The following is a 19265-nucleotide window of genomic DNA, read 5'->3' as shown; positions in this document are numbered from 1 at the left end:
TACTAGTGTCCATAATGTTAACCCTGATGATGGCATGTTTTTTAACATGAGTTTAGTTTCCAAAATTACCTTTTAAATAGCATAAAGCTACAAGACTAAGTATTTCTGCAAATCCCACTTAATTAAACCATCAAGGAACAAAGAATTTCGTGATAAAATCACACAAAAAGCCGAATCCTTCATGTTATCATGCACAATCAACAGTACAATAAGCCTTATTTAAACTCGACCTCCACGAGGCATGAACAATATAATAAATTAGTTGTTTTTTTTGTCTAAGTTTGATTATTTTGAGGGACAAGACTAACATATCCATACAATTTATTTTTCATGAATAAAGCATGACTTTTGTTTGCTAATTGATAAAAAGATGTGTATCTATGTGTTATTAATGTGCCGAGTCTACATGCCAGCTGAATTATACATCTGTACATCAGAGCTGATTCCTGGATTTTGTCACAGACAAACCCAAGGTCACAGGTATCAGTACAAGTGTGCTTCAGGATACAGCTATACAGGGAGAGAATGTCACCCTTACCTGTCATGTAACAGAAGCAAAACCACCTGTGTTGCGATATGAATTTTACCGTAACAGCAGTCTTATTTCTGAAGCAATTGTTGGCAATTTTACCATCTACAATGTTAGAAGATCTCAACATTATGGCAACTACACATGCAAGGCACACAATGATGCTGGTTTCGGACAAAGTGATGTAATTGTTCTGGATATAGAAGGTAAGTATGCAAAATAGATTCTTTTTTTGCTGACAGTGTGTATAATTATACAGCTCACATTTGTGGTTAATTTTAAAGGAAACTTGTCATGATGGCTGATTGCTTCTGGAGACATGCAAAACAAAACGTACAGTAGACCACATCAATGCCAACATGCATAATTTGGCCTAAAAGTGTAGGGGCTGAATTCACAAGGCAAACAGAAAATAGTAGCTTGGAAATGAGAGTTAATGAAATGTGCAGAATGATGTAACTGTGACACTTTTTTTTTCCTCCACATTTTTATCGCCCCTTAACCCATTGACTCCTGACATAAACAGTCCCTCATTGACATGTTAAATCATGTGGCATTAGAGAGCCTCCCTACAGCACAGCATGACAGAATCAGGATTAGCTTAAATTTACAGCTGCTGTGAATATGCAAAGGCAGGGAAATGTGTATCATGGTGTATGTTTTCATACAATGTATTATAATTCCCCTGAGGGTTCTCTGAATCATCCATAGAAGACACATCTCTGCTTACGTGCTCACATTTGTCGAAACAGTTTATTTCACCATGTTATAGAACTGATGTTCTTTGATGGATGACTTTATTTTTCAAACTGCAGGTGTAATTCCTGGTGAATTTTAAATACTTATTTATTCATTTGTTTATTTATCCAGTCCCTGCAGAAATACAGTGGTTAACCAAAAACATTACAGTGAATGAGTCATCTGCCATTGATTTAACTTGTGAGGCATCTGGTTATCCTCTTCCAACCATTACTTGGAAAAAAGATGGGAGTGTGCTTGTATCAAGCAACAACACTCTTCATATTTCAAGCAGTACAAGAGATCATAGTGGAGTCTATGTTTGTGTTGCAGATAATAGTGTGAGGGAACCGGTGGCAATGGAAACATTTGTTACTGTGCACTGTAAGTGAAAGGAACTTCCAAGGACAAATGCAATAGAGTTCTTATGTAGTTTACTAAAAGCCAGTTTCAGTTTTACAATCATACATCAGCAGTCCTTTATTGGAACTAGTTTTGGTGTACCAGTTCTTTTAAACCATCCATACAGATTGAAGCAAGTCACATTATTTTAGAATGTTTTGTGTTTAAAAAGAATAGTGCATGTAGGCAAACTACAATTATACAGTTTGTGTATTTAATTTCTGTGTTCAATTTTGACTCCATACAGGGTAATAACAAACTAGACACTGCGTGGAGATCACTATGACAGCAGTATATTTTTAACATTTTTTTTATAATTTAAGGGATGATTCGGTTTCCTGCTTACATGTACATTGATTCATGAAGTGTTCTTAGTATCTAATACCAGTACAATTTCTACTTGTTTTATTGTGACTCGCTTTGTCACACCTGCCAACTGTTAGGAGGTATTTACATGAGACTGGCACAAACTGACAGACTAGCATTAGTCTGACTTTGTCTCAGTTGCTGGACTGAGACAAGAAATTCTCATACTGGTCTGAGTTTGTTTCGGCTTCATGTAAATCTCAACAAATCTCAGCTGTGTCCAGAAATTTCAAGCCTGTACATGCATGTATGCTTTTGGGTCAGCCATATATTTAGTAGAAACAAGACGATCTACATGTAGGATCGTAAGTCGGGCTGTGGCCACAGGTGTGCTCCTAAGGATCTTAGCTTGGAAATACTGTACTAAGCCCTGGATGGATGGTACTTTCTAATAGTATACATGTACCTTGGGGATGGCTTCTACCATATTCATCTTTTGCATGAGAATCAAAAATCTTATAACTCCCATAGATAGATACTAACACCAATACATCCTATTGTCAGAATAAATGAAGAATAATTTTACGACAGGAGTGATTCAAATGCACTGTCTATAGGTATACTGTACTGATATCCCTCAATTATTGAATAACTGTTTTGTAGATTACCTATGTAGCTTTCACTATAATTAAGCTGGTAATTTTTTTCAGACATAGCAATAATAGATGGTAATTCTGTTTGCATTAAATACACCTGCCCTGTACATTGTGACAGTGTAGAATACAATTCACTACCGGCATTTCCATAATTTGTACTAGGTCATTACATGTATTAATTCCTTTGATATTATTATAAATCAAAGCACACAAACTAGTAAAAATTCATTCTTGCCCAGCATTTGCACCTAATACTGTAATATCACCTTGACTATATGGTGCCTTTACTGTCAAGGTTGGATCAATATTATTCATTAGAGGCCCAGGATTTGTTTCTACGTCATTACATAGATTTATTTTAGCAGGGCATCACCTATGATCACCATTCTTGTACAAACTCATTGGTCCACAGTATGCCGTGTACAACACTTGATATTTCTTCAGATTTACCCGTTTTCGTGTTCCAGTGTATTTTCCAAACCAAGTCAAACGTACTGTTTGACGAAATTTATAACTGGCAATTATTCGCCTTCTTTTCATTTTATTCCCAGCCTGTAACTGATGTAACCATGAAGTTTTGACGACAAAGGAGTGATCTTAAGAATCTTTTTCCACACAAATACCCTCCCTCAGTTTTCTGCTTTTCTCCGACAGACGTTTCCGCTTCTAGGTTCGCGATCACGACGTCTCGACACATAGCATTCACGTAAAACACGGTTATGATTACCATACACAAATTTAGCATAACGAGATCTCAATCCCTCTCTATATTTTATTTTCACTACGCCATCATGTTGATGATGTACAAATGGCTGCATTGCCTCCCGTAATACATCACATTTTTAGGGGAAATTCAACATTGTTCGTGTTAGTAATGCAATCGTATACATTAACATGCGAACGTACATGATTACACAGAAAACTAATGCAGTACAAACTAAGAGAAATTGATAGAAATGATAATCCACTTGATACATTGTACAAAATAATATTATATGAAATGATGACCATGACAGTCATAAAATTAAAGAAGTTACTTGCATCTTCGCTTCAGTAAGTGAAGGCTTTCTTGTTTTCGTTGTTATGCTGATTATCAAATATCAGAAATACCAGCTTGCACCCGCCAGTGTCAAAATTTCGAGTAAAGTTCCTTACTGTACTTCTATCATTGGTAGTCATAGTTTGCGCATATTTTGTACTCAATGACTGCTCAACTGATCTCTTTAGAACTTGTAAGAGCTTGATAGCTACATTTGAGATATTTGCCAAGAGTTCGCAGAACGACCCCTTTCGAAACGCATGCTCATTTTCGTGTTTTGATGTGGGTCTACCACGAACAGTCTGTGTGTTTGTAAGTGGTTTAAGCGTATTGGACCTAACACCGTAACTCGCTTCTGCAAATACCTGTAATGTATGCGTACCATCACAGAGAATCACTTAGAGAAATGAAAACGAAGCGGAATGAACATTGAGCCTTCACTACATATCTGTGGTATTGCCCATTGCATGTGATGGACATTTGCAAAGAAATACACTGGTAAACCTAGAGTCGGTCGCCCGACTAATAAATAATATTATTGTGGTTGTATAACAATTTTTTTGTAGTTGTTTAATTAATAAAGTTGTTCTTGTGGTTCTTGTTGTTAGTATAAAGAAATGAAATAATTCGTTTATTGGGTAATTCCACGGTAATTGAAACATACACTTGTAAAAATTGGCATTCACTTAAAGGACAGTATAACTGTATATCTAGACTCGTTATAAGATAGATTGTCAAGTCAGTCAGTCAAGTCAGGCGAGAAACATTAAGTAGGAAGTTCATTGCGACGTGAAAACTCCGCCCTCCGGCTAATGTTTATAATGTTCCTTACAATCTTAGATCTGGGAGTGAAAAGTCCGTTCGCCAGGAGGCAAGAACCAAGAGAGCTAATGATTTTATAACTTTTAGATTTCTAGGTGTATTTTTAATTGTTTTGTAAATGATACCGCTTGATAATTCAGTTTATACATAGTTCTAACTGCAAAGAGTGGATTAAACGATATATATATATATATTGTTATGAAATTGTACTTTTTGGTTGTCATCGGAATGATTTCATGGCATAAATTATCATTAATTAATCAATTCAGCCTGTTTGGCTGTCACAGAGGGGACGTGCACAAATGACCATGGTAAATCTCTCTTGAGAGGAAATCTAGTAAAAATTGTCAGGACATTTACTTATTTACTTAGACTGTTTAAGTTAATGATTTCTCCCTGATTTTGTCTGAAGAAAGAGATCAAAGCCTATGTCCAAAATTGAATTGTCCCCTCTGTGACAAAAATAGGGATAAAAATTATTATCTCTTCAAAGCAATTGGTAATAATTGTACAAAATTCTGTTAACAGTTGAAGTATGGGCTGACAAACTTACAAGGTGTGGAGGAGTTCTTCTATTTCTCTTTTCTTAGGATAGGTGTGAAAACTTTCAATGTCACGGAGGGGATCTTTTTGTCACAGAGGGGACTGTTCTGTCACAGAGGGGACATTTTTTGTGAACAAAAAATTGTCACGGAGGGGATCTTTTTGTCACAGAGGGGACTTTTTTGACACGGAAGGGACCTTACTGTCCAGAACGGACATATATTTTTTGGAGGAAGAATTATTATTTTGAAAGAGAAATTACTGCTATTGAAGATAAACTGTTTTAATCATCCATAATCTCCTCACATAAAGAACAATAATACTTAACTTAGCCAAAATGTGCAGTTAATCAGTGGAAATATTGGATTGATTAAGTTCTCATGAATTATTCGTAATAAAGAGCAGTTGTTGAGCAGTTCAAAATGAGTTCAAGCAAAGAGAGGACAAAGAAATACTGTACAGGGAAAGACTGAGGGAAAATGAAGAAAAGTATGAGGTGGTTAAAAAGAAGGACAGGGAAAGAAAGAAAAAGGATTATTTGAAGAAGAAAGCCAATCAGCCTGAAGTTTTGAGAGCCAAGGAAAGAGAGAAGAAAAGAAGGCAAAGGAAAAAAAATAGCAGACTTGATCAAGAAAACAGGCAAAACTTGTAGTCAAGTAAGCCCTCAGACGTTTGGAAAAGCACTCAGTAGAGCAAAGAAGCACCTGCTAAAATGCCCTGAAAGAAAAGAGCAAGTGTTAGCAGCGATTGTTCAAGATCTTTCCCCAAGAAAACTGAAGGCGGTCGTGGATTTGTGTGACAACAACTTTAAGTGAAGAAAAGAGTACAGCAAGGAAAGAAAGAAAAGATGTGATGCTCTCACTGATGATGAGATACAACAGGTGCAGAATTTCTATTTAAGAGAGGACATCAGCAGAATGCTTCCAGGGAAGAAAGATTATGTGTCTGTCAAACTAGTTGATGGTAAAAGGGAACACAGGCAAAAGAGGTTGCTAATATTGTTTAACATTGGAGAAGTGCATGAGCTTTTCAAGGAAGAAAGCAATGTTCAGATTGGCAAATCCAAGTTTGCAGAACTCCGGCCACCCCATGGCAGGTCATACCATCATCTGCATTTGACCGTGAAGTATGCATTTGTAAGTATCATGGAGTTCAGGTAGGGAGGTATTACGCAGTTGACTATGTAACCAACTTCTATTTTGGAAGAGTGAATTCTGTAGCAGACAGCTTTGTTGAAGTTAAATTCTTGCACAGCAAAGGCTCCACCACCTATGACTGGCCAAGAACTGATAATGTGGACAGGGTACATGTACACTGTAGTTGCATTTTTTATGGTCCTGTCTTACTTGTGGGCAATCACCCTTCTACATGTACTATTTCAACTCAGCGTGAGGTTGAGAAAGTGCACCTTTTCATTAGAAAGCAGCACAAACTTTAAGCAGTGCATGCTAATAAAGAAACTTGGAAGAGTGGTAACATGAAACTGTCTGAAAAATATGCTGGAAGTAATCTTGTACAAAATTTTATCACATTAGCCATTGCTAGTAAAACTACACCATTCATACAAGTCATGTTTGTAAACAACATGGAAGATCTGCATAGGTCCATAAGTTTATATTCTACTAGCATGGTAAAATGTACACTGACATTTGCTTTCATAGAACAGTGTACATCATATACAATTGACTGTCTGGCAAGTTATGTTCAGAAGTTGTTCTTGCCTTTTTTGATGTATGGCACTTTCATTCAATGAACAACTTACATTCAAAATCATCTTACATGATTGTACTGGTAGTTACATCTGTACATGCATAAATGAGGTCAATACTTTCAGGAAAAAAAATTATCACCTCAATTCTGTGTTCAGGCATTGTTGAGAGAGAGAGACTTAAATTATTGATGTATCTGAGCTGTTTGTATTTTCAGATTATACAAGACTTTATAAGACTTCATGGAAGTTGCAGATTGGAAAGTGTCTTGTTTTTGTTAGGACAAGGTCTTAATGAGCCTTTTACAGTACAGTGTTGTCTTTTTCAATTGCCTAGCTTGTTAGAACCTAATATTTCTAAATAAAATAAAACAAAAATAATCAGAAAGTGACCCTGTTTGAGAAGGAATGCATTATGAAAAGAGTCTGCAACATTTGTACAGATACATGTATACATATATAATACACCTCAAGAAGGTTTTGGCTATAACACTAGACAAGTCTAGTATAATTGTTTTACTTTAAACACTTTGCTACAGAGAAGATTGCCGGGTGGCTATTAATGACCGCTATCTATTAGACAAGAGGTACCCTCCGTGACAGTCCCCTCTGTGACAATAACCGTGATCATTTATTATTATCTGTGCTGTATCAGAGAGCAAGAATGTCTTTTCCATCAATGCAGTTTAATTGTTGATTAACATAAAAATCAAATGTGCACTTAAGTGTTGTTGCTGCCGGTTTACATTCACAGGATTTTTAGCCTAGTTTTTAAATTTCAATTTTCTTTGGTTTTCTGGTCCCCTCCGTGACAGATTGAATAAAGGACTAAATCTTGCCAGATGTGACAGAAATAATTTTGAAAGGATTTGATAAAGAAGAGTCATCAGTTATTTAATCATTACAAGTCCACAGTGAACTAAACTAAATTTGGCAAAAGGAGCTATTTATGGTATTGTTTTCTGAGATGTCCCCTCCGTGGCATGCAAAATATTGTGGAATTACCCTTATATTTGTCTTAATGTCGCACATTTGAAATAGATGCTTCCAATATCTTTCTTCCAGCCACCCTCTGCCTCCTTTTCCTTCCCTTGTTTTTGAAATAATGCCTTGAGATATTCCCCCCTTTCAATTCCCTATCTTGGTGGCTGGAACAGGCTTAAGGTCCTAATGATAACTCAGCAGCTTCTTAATTAATTCCTGTTTATTAGCAGTTTATAGGGTGCCAATTATATCCTAGCTAAGAGGTACTTTGATCTATCTCATTAATGAAACCATTTTAATAATAATATCGGCAATCTTCATTGATTTTTTGTCCGACTATGGCAAGATAACGCTTTTATAGCTAAAAAATATCATGAACTTCAGTTTCTTGGCTTGAAATGTAATGGTTGAGAAATCTGTGATATGTGCATGCATGGTATTACATCATGAGCATATATATATGAGCACATGCATAATCAATTGACCACTCCCCATAGGGGCCTTTCAGGGCCAATAAATGCAATAAACAAAACAACAGAACAGAACAACAATAACAACTGTTAAGAATCTTAGCTGGGTGAAGACAAACCAGTTGGGTATATACAGGTGGAGCAGAGAAGTTGAGCCAAAGACTACAAGGATCAAGTTTAACATGTGATCAGAACTGGCACCTGTTCTAAGGGTGGATAGCACTATCCACTGGATAACGTAAAAGGTTTTGCTAGTGTTTATCTGGTGGATAGTGTTATCCACAACCAAGGCCTGGTCTTTAACCTGAGATCTCTGGATCTCAAGGCAAGCACCCTAACCACTGGGCCACACTGCCTCCTGAATAATAATAATAATAATTTTTTTTTAGTGCATTCCAAAATATGAACACTGTCAGAATAATTATGTGTATCTGTTTCTGGTGTTAGGTACAATTACTGGGGTCTTATGCTATTGCTGACCCATCTCACTGTCTTATTTATAATTAGCATATGTGTACATGTACCATTTAAAGAGAGACAAACAATAAACATTATTTATTAAGAGAGATCTTTATAGTGATGATTAAAGTTGCAAAAAGTTAACCCTTTTCTTTCAAAGAGTGGCACTTATAAATTTCACTCTTAACACCAGATGGTTTTACTTATAAGGGGGTAAGGGGGTGATTCAGGGTTGACAGTATTAATACGTAGCACCATCAAATGCACCAAGTAAAAGAAAATCAACGTAAAAGAATTGACAGCTAGAAACGACTATAGACATACCGGTACCAAAACAAATCAAATGAAGACTATGGAAACACAGAAAAAGTCCTCTATTGTTTTTATAAAATATTTCTCAAAGATAATTCAACAAATGAAGGAAAATGCTGGGTTTTTTTACTTCTTGATTGAAAAAGATTTTCTCGATACTCGCGAATAATTATTTCCTACCAGCCTATTAAAATGTGTGTCTAACAACACATAACCAATCAAAATTCGTGCGATGTCACAGCCGTGTTTCCACACTCTCACCTATTGACCAATGAGAGTGCACGTACTATCCTTATTATTTTATAAATTCCTATGATTTTTTATTTACATTCTCTTGGATCTCAGAGTCCATATTAAAGGCAATTTACAGACACTAAATGATATTTTACCCTAAGGCGACAGATTAAAATGTTGCCTCTCACTCTCAGGAAAAACATACCATTCTTGGTAACAATGGAGAATTTAAATTTTTGTGGCTTCACGTACATTTATCCATACGTGTACCTTGTTTTGCTATGTGCCTTTTTACTATGATTTGTTGTACAGTAATATTTTTCTTTTGCAATGCATTTCCTTGCTTGCTCGTGCTAATTTGGATAGATCTTTTTTACTTCTTTGGGATTTTTCTGACTTGTCTGGTTGCACTTTTAACTTTGACTCTTTCTGATTGAATCTATAACTTGGTTGTATGCCTTGCATTTATCAGTTGATTAAGCATGACTAAATTTATGCAAACTTTTACATGTACAATACAGGACCTTGTTCCTTTCACCATGTTATTACATGTTTGGATGCTTATTTAGCTATGTTGACAAAGTATTAGTAGTAGCAGGAGCAGCATCGGCAGCAGCTGGAGGAGATGTATGACGAAAATCCAGGGAAAATCGATTTTGGTTTGAGTTAGCGCAAGGTTTGAATTAGCAAGGGTTGGAGTTACACGACTATCAGGAGTCAATGTAGTAGAAGCAGCAGCAGCAGCAGAAGTACAGGACCTTGTTCCTTTCACCATGTTATTACATGTTTGGATGCTTATTTAGCTATGTTGACAAAGTAGTAGCAGGAAAATTCAGGGAAATCAATTTTGGTTTGAGTTAGCAAGGGTTTGAGTTATTAGGAGTCAATGTAGTAGAAGCAGTGGAAGCAGTAGCAGGCAGTAGTAGCTGTAGCAGATGTAGCAGCACCAGTAGCAGTAGTAGTTGTAGTTGTTGTTGTTTGCTTTTCACCCCCTTTGTATCATCATCATCTTCTTTTTAAAGTGGTAATATGATTAAAAAAACGTTCCCTTTTTTCTTCAGATTTTGAAAGTGTGTTCGCTTAACACCTAACTGGCAGAATTTTGAGCTTTGAGTTTTATCCAAAGGCTGTTTATTTTGAGTGTAAGTTTTGGATTTCACGGTCCACCATTGCTCACGTTCAAAACTGACCGACTAGACCTCAGAGGGTTGGATCTAGGGAATTTGACATCATTTAATCACTAGCTTAAAATTACAGTGTGTAAGCGCAATTTATTATATATGCAAAACACGGGTTTAAAAGTCTGACAGCCCGAAACTCCCGTGCTGCATATTAATTCAGCCGCGTACACACACATTGCATTTTTAAAATAGTGAGTCTTTGACGTCATTTTCTCCTCGACCCAGGTCTCTCAAGATTTTAAAGTTAGTAATGGCGGACCAATAAATAAGAAAATTTCAGTTAAAATAAACAGGTGTCTTTTTAAAATCAAAACTTAAAACTTGGGTCAGTTAGTGTTTAGTTAACATAGTTTTAAAATCCAAACAAAAAATATATTTGTTTTTTTGGTCATAGTACCACTTTAACACCTTGAGGTATCAAAATTCATGCTGTGCATGGTTAAAGCAAAAAAATCACATGTTCAGTGTACAATGCAAAAAGCAATAACAACCATTAGAATACCATGCTAAAACCTCTTTGTTGTCCTTTATATCAAACTGTTGAGGATGCCTGTTTTATGAGTCAATGACTCTGAGTCATGAGTCAATGAGACTCACAGTCAATATAGCAATAATTTATAGAAAAGCCTAAGCCCTCGTTTCAGTGGTAAGGCCTAAGCACTCTCTGAAATTTTTGCTTTCATTTTATGGTTTAATTAACTGCACCAACTCATTGACTCGTTGACTCATAAATACTTAACACTCCAAACTGTTACCTTTCAGTGGTATTTTTGCTGTTTCTTTTTCGTTATTTTTCATTCAATTCCAATTCCATGAAATAGCCTAGGCATTAATGTTCTGTTTACATAATATAGTCCTTTGTTATTCGTACTGATGATCAATGTTGTTTTCAGACCCAGCTTACATAGAAAAAGTTTCACCCCCATCACCTTATCAGTCTTGGATTGCACAGACTGTTACTTTTGTCTGCAAAGCAAACGGTGTTCCAACCCCAACAATAATTTGGAAAAGACCTAATGGAACTGAAGTAAAGAGACTTGTCGGCCGTGAAAATGTGTTACGTTTGCTGATGCAAAAGGATGGAGACTTTGGATCATACTTGTGTGAAGCTGACAACACTGTGGGTTCGGTAGATAATCACACAGTTCAAGTGTATCAAATAAGTAAGTTAGCTATATAGTGTCCCTGCTAATCGTTACATGTCCATGTACATGTATGTGTATGTGGAGCAAAGAGTCCATTCACATTTAAAAGTAGGTGTGCCACTTGAAGAAAAATCGACTGAAATCACAAACACCATAATCACCAAAGATGCAGTAACTTGAGTTTCTAGAAATACACATTCAATGATCACATATTATTGTTATTGTTATCGTTATCGTAATTATTTTCATTATTATTTTTGTTGTTGTTTCCTGATAAATGTTTGCTAATAATCCAGAGGGGCCGGGTCCAAATCATGGTCCTTAAGGTACCACATGTTGGGGTACAACTTCAGATCTATTGCATTGATAACACCTTCATCAGAATATGCGATGTACTCAATAAAATGATCTTTTGCAATTCCATGATGATGATGTTGTTGTTAATATTATGATTATTATTATCGTTATTTTTATTATTGACAATTAATATAGTCTCTTGGATGTTGTTTCGACTAGGGATTTTCCTTAAGCATCGAGCTGCAGCCCATAGCCTTAGATGTTTAGGACGTATCGCACAATTTTTGAAGTTCCAAGGAGGCAAGCTTTTTGTAGCGTTCTGAAATCAATTTTCTCGCTAACTCGAGTTAGCCAAGATATCAATGTTTTAGAGATTGTCCCAAGCGATCCAATCACAATAGGTATAACTTTAACTTCTTTACAGTTCCAAGTTCGTTCCAATTCATATTTTAGGTCTTGACAACGGCCAATTTTCTCTGTTTCTGCTTCCAGGATTCTCGTATCAAAAGGACGTGTTGCCTCAATAATTTTGCAAAGTCTACTTTCTTTATCCAAGATCACAATATCGGGCTCACTGTGATCAAGTTCTTTATCGGTCTGGATTCTCATATTATTATTATTATTATTATTATTATTAGTATTATTATTCTCTTCTTATTGATATTCTCTCATCTCATTATTATTATTATTGTTGTTGTTGTTGTTGTTGTTGTTGTTATGTGTTTTGCATTTTTTATCCTTGTAATAACTATATACTAAATACTGCATATAACAATGTTATCATGTACATTTTCATTAGGGCCACCAGATGCACCAACCATCATGACACAGGATAAAGACATTCAGGTTGAATCATTGTGGGTAAAATGGACTCCACCAATTGGTAATGGAGGGAGTAATATCACAGGATATCGTGTAACAGTTCTACAGGATGGAAAAGTGATAATAAATAAAACCACAACCTCTGACAAGCTTCAGTGCTTTGTGGATAAAGGTTTGACCAAAAGCACGAACTATACTTTGAGAGTCTCTGCCCTAAATAAGGTTTTTGAAGGAATAGCAGATGAAAAGAATGTGATCACTAAGTATCAAGGTGAGAAATCGTATCTTACATTAGTGATACTGCATAAAGATGCAGTGTGTGTTTTTGTTTTGTTTTTGTTTTTTTAATATAAGCTACAGTGCTTTGGTGGAGTTGGGATAATGGTTTCTCGACTATTTTTGTTTGCAAAGTTGCTGTATCAATGACAGTTACAATGACTTTCTGTCAATGAGAAATTACAAGAATGATGGTAGTGTAATAGTGAGTGAAAAATAACTTGGAGAAATTGTTTAGGATGTTTGCACCATCTTTGAAAAGATCTTAAGGGAAGTGCAGGGTTTTTTGCTGGAAGATTTTGCACTTTTCCTAGCCTTCATTGTTCACCGATCATTATGTCATAAAGAAGAATTGCTGACGTTAAACCGACTTGTCAATTACATGTATGGGAGCATTTTAGTACTGTTTTTATCTGGGACAGTAAGACGTGATAGATTTTCTGTTGTTTCGTAAAGAAGCAGAAACCGTTAGCAATAACAAGGGATTGTACAGCTAATTTAAATCTCATGAGAGAATCAACTGTTCAGGTAACTCAGCATTTGGGTTGATGTGGAGATATCAGCATTTACATTCTACACAGGAGACTCAGACTTTTAAGCACAATGTTTGTCATGCGATGAATGCTTTTATTACCATGTTTGATTTTTAGGTGCCCCAGCTACCGCTGAAATTATAGATTTGCCAGCTGTAACAAAAAGTCAGAATGTGACACTAAAATGGAATGAGCCACAGAACAATGGAGCATCCATAACTCTGTACACAGTGTACCAAAGAGATGTAAAAAAGGGTGATATAAAGGGGGAATGGATCAAAATACGGGAAATTAAGGACTTATCAAGGCGTCAAGTGGTTGTTTCATTGGAGAAAAACAAGGTGTATGAGTTTGTGGTTACCGCCAATAATAGTTTCGGTGAAAGTTTGCGAGAAGGACAAAACATCAGACAACTTAATGTTTCAGGAGGTACGCAGAACATCTATACTGATTTTTCCATAAGGAGTTGCACGTCTTCCAATTTTGTCGTGATACAATGTACTTTAAAGCACTTTGCTAGTTTTCTTAGCCCTTTTTTCTTAGTTTTTAGATTTTTTTATTATATATATTTTCATTTCTTTCTTTCCCACGGGTGGGCACCTTGGATGGGTCTGAGCGTCCCATTTGCACTTTTCCATTTTGGGCATCCATTTTTTACTTTCCTTATGTCATTTTAGTTTGTATTACCCAATAGAGTTTGAAATAAGTATTAACATCAAAGCTTTGAAAATGAGGTTTCTAGAGGTCAGAGGGGAAGCACAGGGAAGGTGGTTGGATCTTGATTTTTTGACCCATAAAAATGCTTGCTGTGCGCTGTGTTGTATATGTATTTTTTTCTGCCTGGGAGGTTTTGTTGATTATCTTTTTCTTAAAACCCAAACAGGCAACCACAGGGCAGCATAGTACTTTTTTTGTGCATGATAAAAGAATTTGCTTTTATGTATTTTAATCTTCATAGGTATTCCGGAGCCTGTGAAAAATATAAAAGTCGAGCGAAAAGATGACAGTGTAACCCTCAGTTGGTTTGAACCAGAAAATAATGGAGCAGCCATCATTAGGTACTCCATCTACAAAAAAATTGGTAGTGACGCAGAGTGGAGAAAAGTTGAAGACTTAGAAGTAGAAGAGGGTTTCAAGTTTGAATACACTCTTACATTAGAGAGAGGCAAAAACTATGAATTGATGGTGACTGCAACCAACAAATTTGGTGAGAGTGCCATGAATGAAGACAACATCCAGAAGGTTGAAGTGCCCAATGGAGGTGAGTAAAAGGGGTTGAATCATCAAAAATAATTGGAGGGTGTCGTATTCATTGTCTGTTAGTGTCCTCGCAATGATGAAAGATCCTCTTACCTGTAAATGTAATTTACACCTCACCAGTATTTCTGGGTTATGAGTCAGAGTTTTTGTCTTTCATCAGCGACAGCAGACCCAAATGCACAAACAGGGACAACAGGAGTAGATCCCGCCATTATTGCCGGGGCAGCAGCTGTTGGAGTTCTTCTCATTCTTGGTCTGATCATACTTGTGATTTGGAGGAAACGAAGGAAGACCCCATCGGAAAGTGAGTACATGTCGTTGTAATCAATTGGGTCAAGGGAACGGACTTGACCCTGAAAGCATGAATAATTATGTCTGCACTCTTTTTAATGAACAAAACAAAGGACCAAATCTCCTGAGTATCGTCATGTGATCTGAATTGAGAAAACAAACTGTACCAGAGCATAAGGTCTATTCCTATAGGGCAAGCTCAATCCAGTGCAATGTTGCTCTATTTTGAAGACAAAGGATGCTTCCAAGCTGTGGAGATGCTAGCAGATGTGTTTTTTGTTTTGTTTTTTTTTTTTAACCTTCTTTAAATTTTATTTTTAGCATATCACGTAAAAATTAAGAAATCGCACTTGGGGAATCTGTCAACCAGTCACCTTTTAGTCTTTGTTTACAATTTTTTTCCCTTATCTTTTTTAGCTGGATCAGCAACAGCCGGTCTGTAAGTATAACAACCACAATGGTTTATCCTTTTTTTTGCACACCTTCTCTGAAGTCTCACCTAAAGTCAACCTAAAACACTAGCCTAACTGGTTGTTGCTACGAATTTCTCCTTGTTGAAACTGCATTTTATTTTTGGAGAATGTTTTGCTTTGTTTTGCTTGTTTTTGTTTTTGTTTTTTTTTGTTATTGGTTTTCAAATGATCGTAACATGCAAGCTAAGTGTTTTTCAGTGTACTATATATTGATATAATTATATCAGCTTTTCATTGTTCCACAACCTTTGACAGCAAAATTGAATAGTTGGCGAATCTTTGTATTTTTAACTCAAGGAATTTGCTTCTGTAATGACTTGTAATTCTGGCGAGAAAGTTTATTCTCTCCTTCGGCATCCCCCTTCCACAAAATTCTCACACAATAGTGCCTGTTGCATGCATCAGTATCGGGATTGCACTCAGAATATCAATGCTTTGTTGTGATGCACTCTTCCTTATGAATTGCTATATTAAGAAGGCAATACCAAGCTGAGAAACGTATCTTTGTTATGTCATGTCACAATTTCACCAAAGAAATCCTTTATCAACCTTACTTATTCTCAGTTTATTTCCTCAATCGAAAGTAGGTATGCCAGAAAATAGTGATCGTGCACATACATGACAGTTGACATTTTCTTGGTTTATTACTACAGGCAAGGTCCATACCCAGATGAACTGGCTGATGGATACTCGGCTGTTGGTGCAGCTCAACAGCTGCAGGAAGGAGGACTTGTTGCTGATGTGACTTATGCACAAGTTGACAAGTCGAAGAAGAAGAAGAAGACCAAAACACCAGTGACTGATGTGTATGCCCAAGTTAACAAGTCCAAGAATTCCAACAAGAAGCGTAACAGGGTACGGTTTTTTCCATGTAAAGTTAGTTTTTTTAAAGTTGACCCATCACCTGTGCAACTGACACAACACCTTGGTCTGTCAAGCCACATACTGTGTTGAGCCATGAATGAAGGGGTTATTTTCTAAGTTAATAGTGGTGCTGCGTTGTTGTGGAGAGTTCTGATGACAGGCTGGCTCTCCAAACTCACAGATTATTCTTACAATTGTGAATTTGCAATAATCTACTCATTTGATATTAAAGCCGAATTTTCGTGTTGCACGTATGGCCAGCTTTATGATAATTTCATTCCTTAGCATGAATGCCGTTTAGTAAGTAGGGAAGTAAGTAGTTTATTAAAATTATTATTTGCAGCCCGAGAGGTGAATTACATAATTATCTATATGTATATACAATTATAAGATATCTAAAAAAATTTGAACAGCAATTCAAAAGAAAAAATGGTCGGACCATGGCTGCCTTTGCAATGTTGCTTGGTGGTATTATTGCCAATCGGTACCCCAATCATTGAGTAATCGTTGCACGTTGTAAGATCTAAGAACTTAATTCTCGAAGGAGCTTACCAACCAGGGCCCGGTTGTGCGAAAGCCGATTACCTTAATCCAGGATTAGCGTAAACTTTGGTTTCGTGTTCTCACCTTGCTTACATTTGTTTTTCAAGATTGACTTCATCTGATGAAAAGTTTTAGCGAATATCAGCGTTGAGCAGCATTTGGGAGTAGAGAAATAAACTCCTTGGTTAATTTTTAATCTGGGGTTAGCGTTAATCGGCTTTTGAACAACCGGGCCCAGGTGGCTATTTTTTTCTTTAAACTTGATACAGTTTGTGGTTGGAGTGTATTATGGTCTTCTGGCCCCTCGATCCCCTAAACACTTAGCAACCCCACAAGTTGTGAATAAACTGAAGTGGTTGACTAGAAAGTCTTGATATTAACTAAGGTCAAACTTATTTTTTTTATTTTTTATTTTTTGCAGCAACCTGGTGAATTAGAGTATGCCGAACTGGACGATTTCAGACCCAATACTCAGCCCGCTCCTCAGGCTTCTGGCGCAACTGCCAGACCACTTGTCCGAGCACCAGTTTATGAAGGAACAGAATACGCAGACATAACACAGTTTGGTGTCCCACAAAGTGAACCTACTTACGACAATGTGCCAAGGAAAAAAGACGTGGTCTACTCCAATGTGGAGAGTATGTGAACACATCCAAAGCTTTTAATGGCCGCGTTATCAATTGATTTTGACCAAAATAGTGAAAGATGGATATTCGAGAATCATAATTTCCACTGCTTTTTTGAACCCTTAAACTGAAAGCAAATAGGCGTTCAAGTTTGTGAAGTCCAGGTTTTGTTCGTTGACTATATTTTAGCGCGTGATGAAAACGAAGTTTCTAGAGGCTCGCAATTATATATTCGTTCTACTGGTGTTCGACATTTGCTCTTAACGATCCTGAACACCATCTTGGAGCCACCAAAATCAAAATCGTTTAAGTGCGATGTAACTCTTCCACGAAATTGTGATTTTTTTTATTGTGCGATCCATATGATTCATAGAGACACAGAGAAAAACAAGTTAAGTAAATGAATTTAGAGTGCTATTTTTTTATCTCCATATTTTGAGAAGAATATTTCTAAGTAAGTCTCAAATACTTTTATTTTCGTGATTCCGCGACAGGAACGTAGCATTGTGTGGTTAAATTTTATGACTGGCCTTCATGGCATTTGTTTGTTCACTCGTCTTTGATGGTGTTTCTTTTATAAACACAGAATATTTTAGGTTTGCGTCAGTCATTTGAACAACTTCAAAACAACCGTTCCTTCAGAAATGTTTGAAATTTTATTTTCTATGTGAACTACGTTTTCTTGATGTGAACTTTATTTTCTTTAAGGCCAAGTGAACGATTGATAAGGGTATTTAGCCTAGAAAGATTAACTTCAACAGTGTATTCCGAGACATAGAGCCAATGCGAGGTGCAGCTAATCCTGGAGAAGTCTCCTTTCTTTTAAAGTTATAAAACCTTTTGATTTAATGACATGAAAACGTACTCTGTGTAACTGGTCAACTCGTAATTTTGATACCTGCACTTGAGTGTAAAAATACCTTTTGTAAGGTAACTTCTCAAAACCAGCTTTACGTCAAATAAGCAAACAACTATATAGAGAACGTCCAACAACTATTTAAAAAACCCGACACATCGGTTTGCAGCCTAACGCCAACATACAGGTTGCTAGCGATGTCAAAAAGCTGTTTCACCAAGTCTTCCAGTCAGAACACAGTTGAACGGTGACTACTTTGAACGTGTAAATAAATCCATGCTTTTTATTGGGTACATGTTCCGGTACTTGTCTGGCTTTCATTCCCCAGCTAATCGTGGAGAAGCCTTTTGCCAGTGTCCTTGCTTTTAAAGTTATAAAACATTTTTTGTTTGGGGACTTGAAAAAGTACGTTGAGGAACAGGTTAACTCGTAATTTCATTGCTTGCACTTGAGTGACAAGGTTGTAACAATACCTTTTTAAGGTAACTCCTCAAAACCAGCTTAAATCAACTCATGTGGCCAATGATAGCGACACAAATATATGTACCTAATACAAAGCAAGGAAAAACACGTTCAAAGTGGTTCCCAAATAACTGTTTTTTTGGATGACTTTGGTGTAACAGATTTAAGGTGGGCAGACACGAGGAGTCTGTTGCAGCGACAAAAAAAAGAAAAACTTGTGTAGTGCACACTGAGGCGACATGTAGCAGGGACAAAATCACAACATGTACGTGTACACATATGAAAATGTTGCGGGTACATGTTTCAGGAATATGTCGCAGCGACATGTCCCCTCGTGTGAACTGATACTTTATAACAGTGCAACACCACTTTGGGGGTGATTTTGTCCCCGTGGCATGTCCCATGAAGTTCAACTTGTTGAACTTCATAGGACA

The 19265-nt window shown here is 36.6% G+C and overlaps 2 protein-coding genes across 2 annotated transcripts in view; both read left to right on the top strand.

The window, feature by feature from the left end:
* LOC138030403 (neural cell adhesion molecule 2-like) overlaps positions 1 to 12352 on the top strand; it is a 30703-nt gene extending 18351 nt beyond the window's left edge. Inside the window, exons 4-7 of the mRNA XM_068878320.1 lie at positions 463 to 735; positions 1400 to 1651; positions 11277 to 11546; positions 12279 to 12352. Coding sequence (XP_068734421.1) covers positions 463 to 735; positions 1400 to 1651; positions 11277 to 11546; positions 12279 to 12352 — 869 coding nt within the window. The remainder of the gene's footprint in view (positions 1 to 462; positions 736 to 1399; positions 1652 to 11276; positions 11547 to 12278) is intronic.
* A 275-nt stretch (positions 12353 to 12627) lies between these two features.
* Positions 12628 to 19058, top strand: LOC138029765 (immunoglobulin-like and fibronectin type III domain-containing protein 1). The gene is made up of 7 exons (XM_068877582.1): positions 12628 to 12918; positions 13574 to 13885; positions 14415 to 14717; positions 14877 to 15020; positions 15425 to 15446; positions 16134 to 16335; positions 17309 to 19058. Exons 1-7 carry the CDS (start codon positions 12648 to 12650, stop codon positions 17531 to 17533), a joined length of 1479 nt encoding a protein of 492 aa, XP_068733683.1. The 5' UTR covers positions 12628 to 12647; the 3' UTR covers positions 17534 to 19058.
* The last annotated feature ends 207 nt before the right edge of the window (positions 19059 to 19265 follow it).

This window comes from Montipora capricornis, chromosome 13 (genome assembly GCF_036669925.1).
Source record: "Montipora capricornis isolate CH-2021 chromosome 13, ASM3666992v2, whole genome shotgun sequence".
In the NCBI taxonomy this organism is placed as follows: domain Eukaryota; kingdom Metazoa; phylum Cnidaria; class Anthozoa; order Scleractinia; family Acroporidae; genus Montipora; species Montipora capricornis.
Note: the sequence above shows the minus strand (reverse complement) of the source record. Positions and strands in the feature narration are given on the sequence as shown.

Bases quoted from the DNA above. Each gene is read 5' to 3' on its own strand.
- LOC138029765 (XM_068877582.1), top strand. From the start codon at position 12,648: ATGACACAGGATAAAGACATTCAGGTTGAATCATTGTGGGTAAAATGG. The intron at 12,919-13,573 runs GTGAGAAATCGT...TTTGATTTTTAG, and splicing joins TGTGATCACTAAGTATCAAG to GTGCCCCAGCTACCGCTGAA. The intron at 15,021-15,424 runs GTGAGTACATGT...TATCTTTTTTAG, and splicing joins AAGGAAGACCCCATCGGAAA to CTGGATCAGCAACAGCCGGT.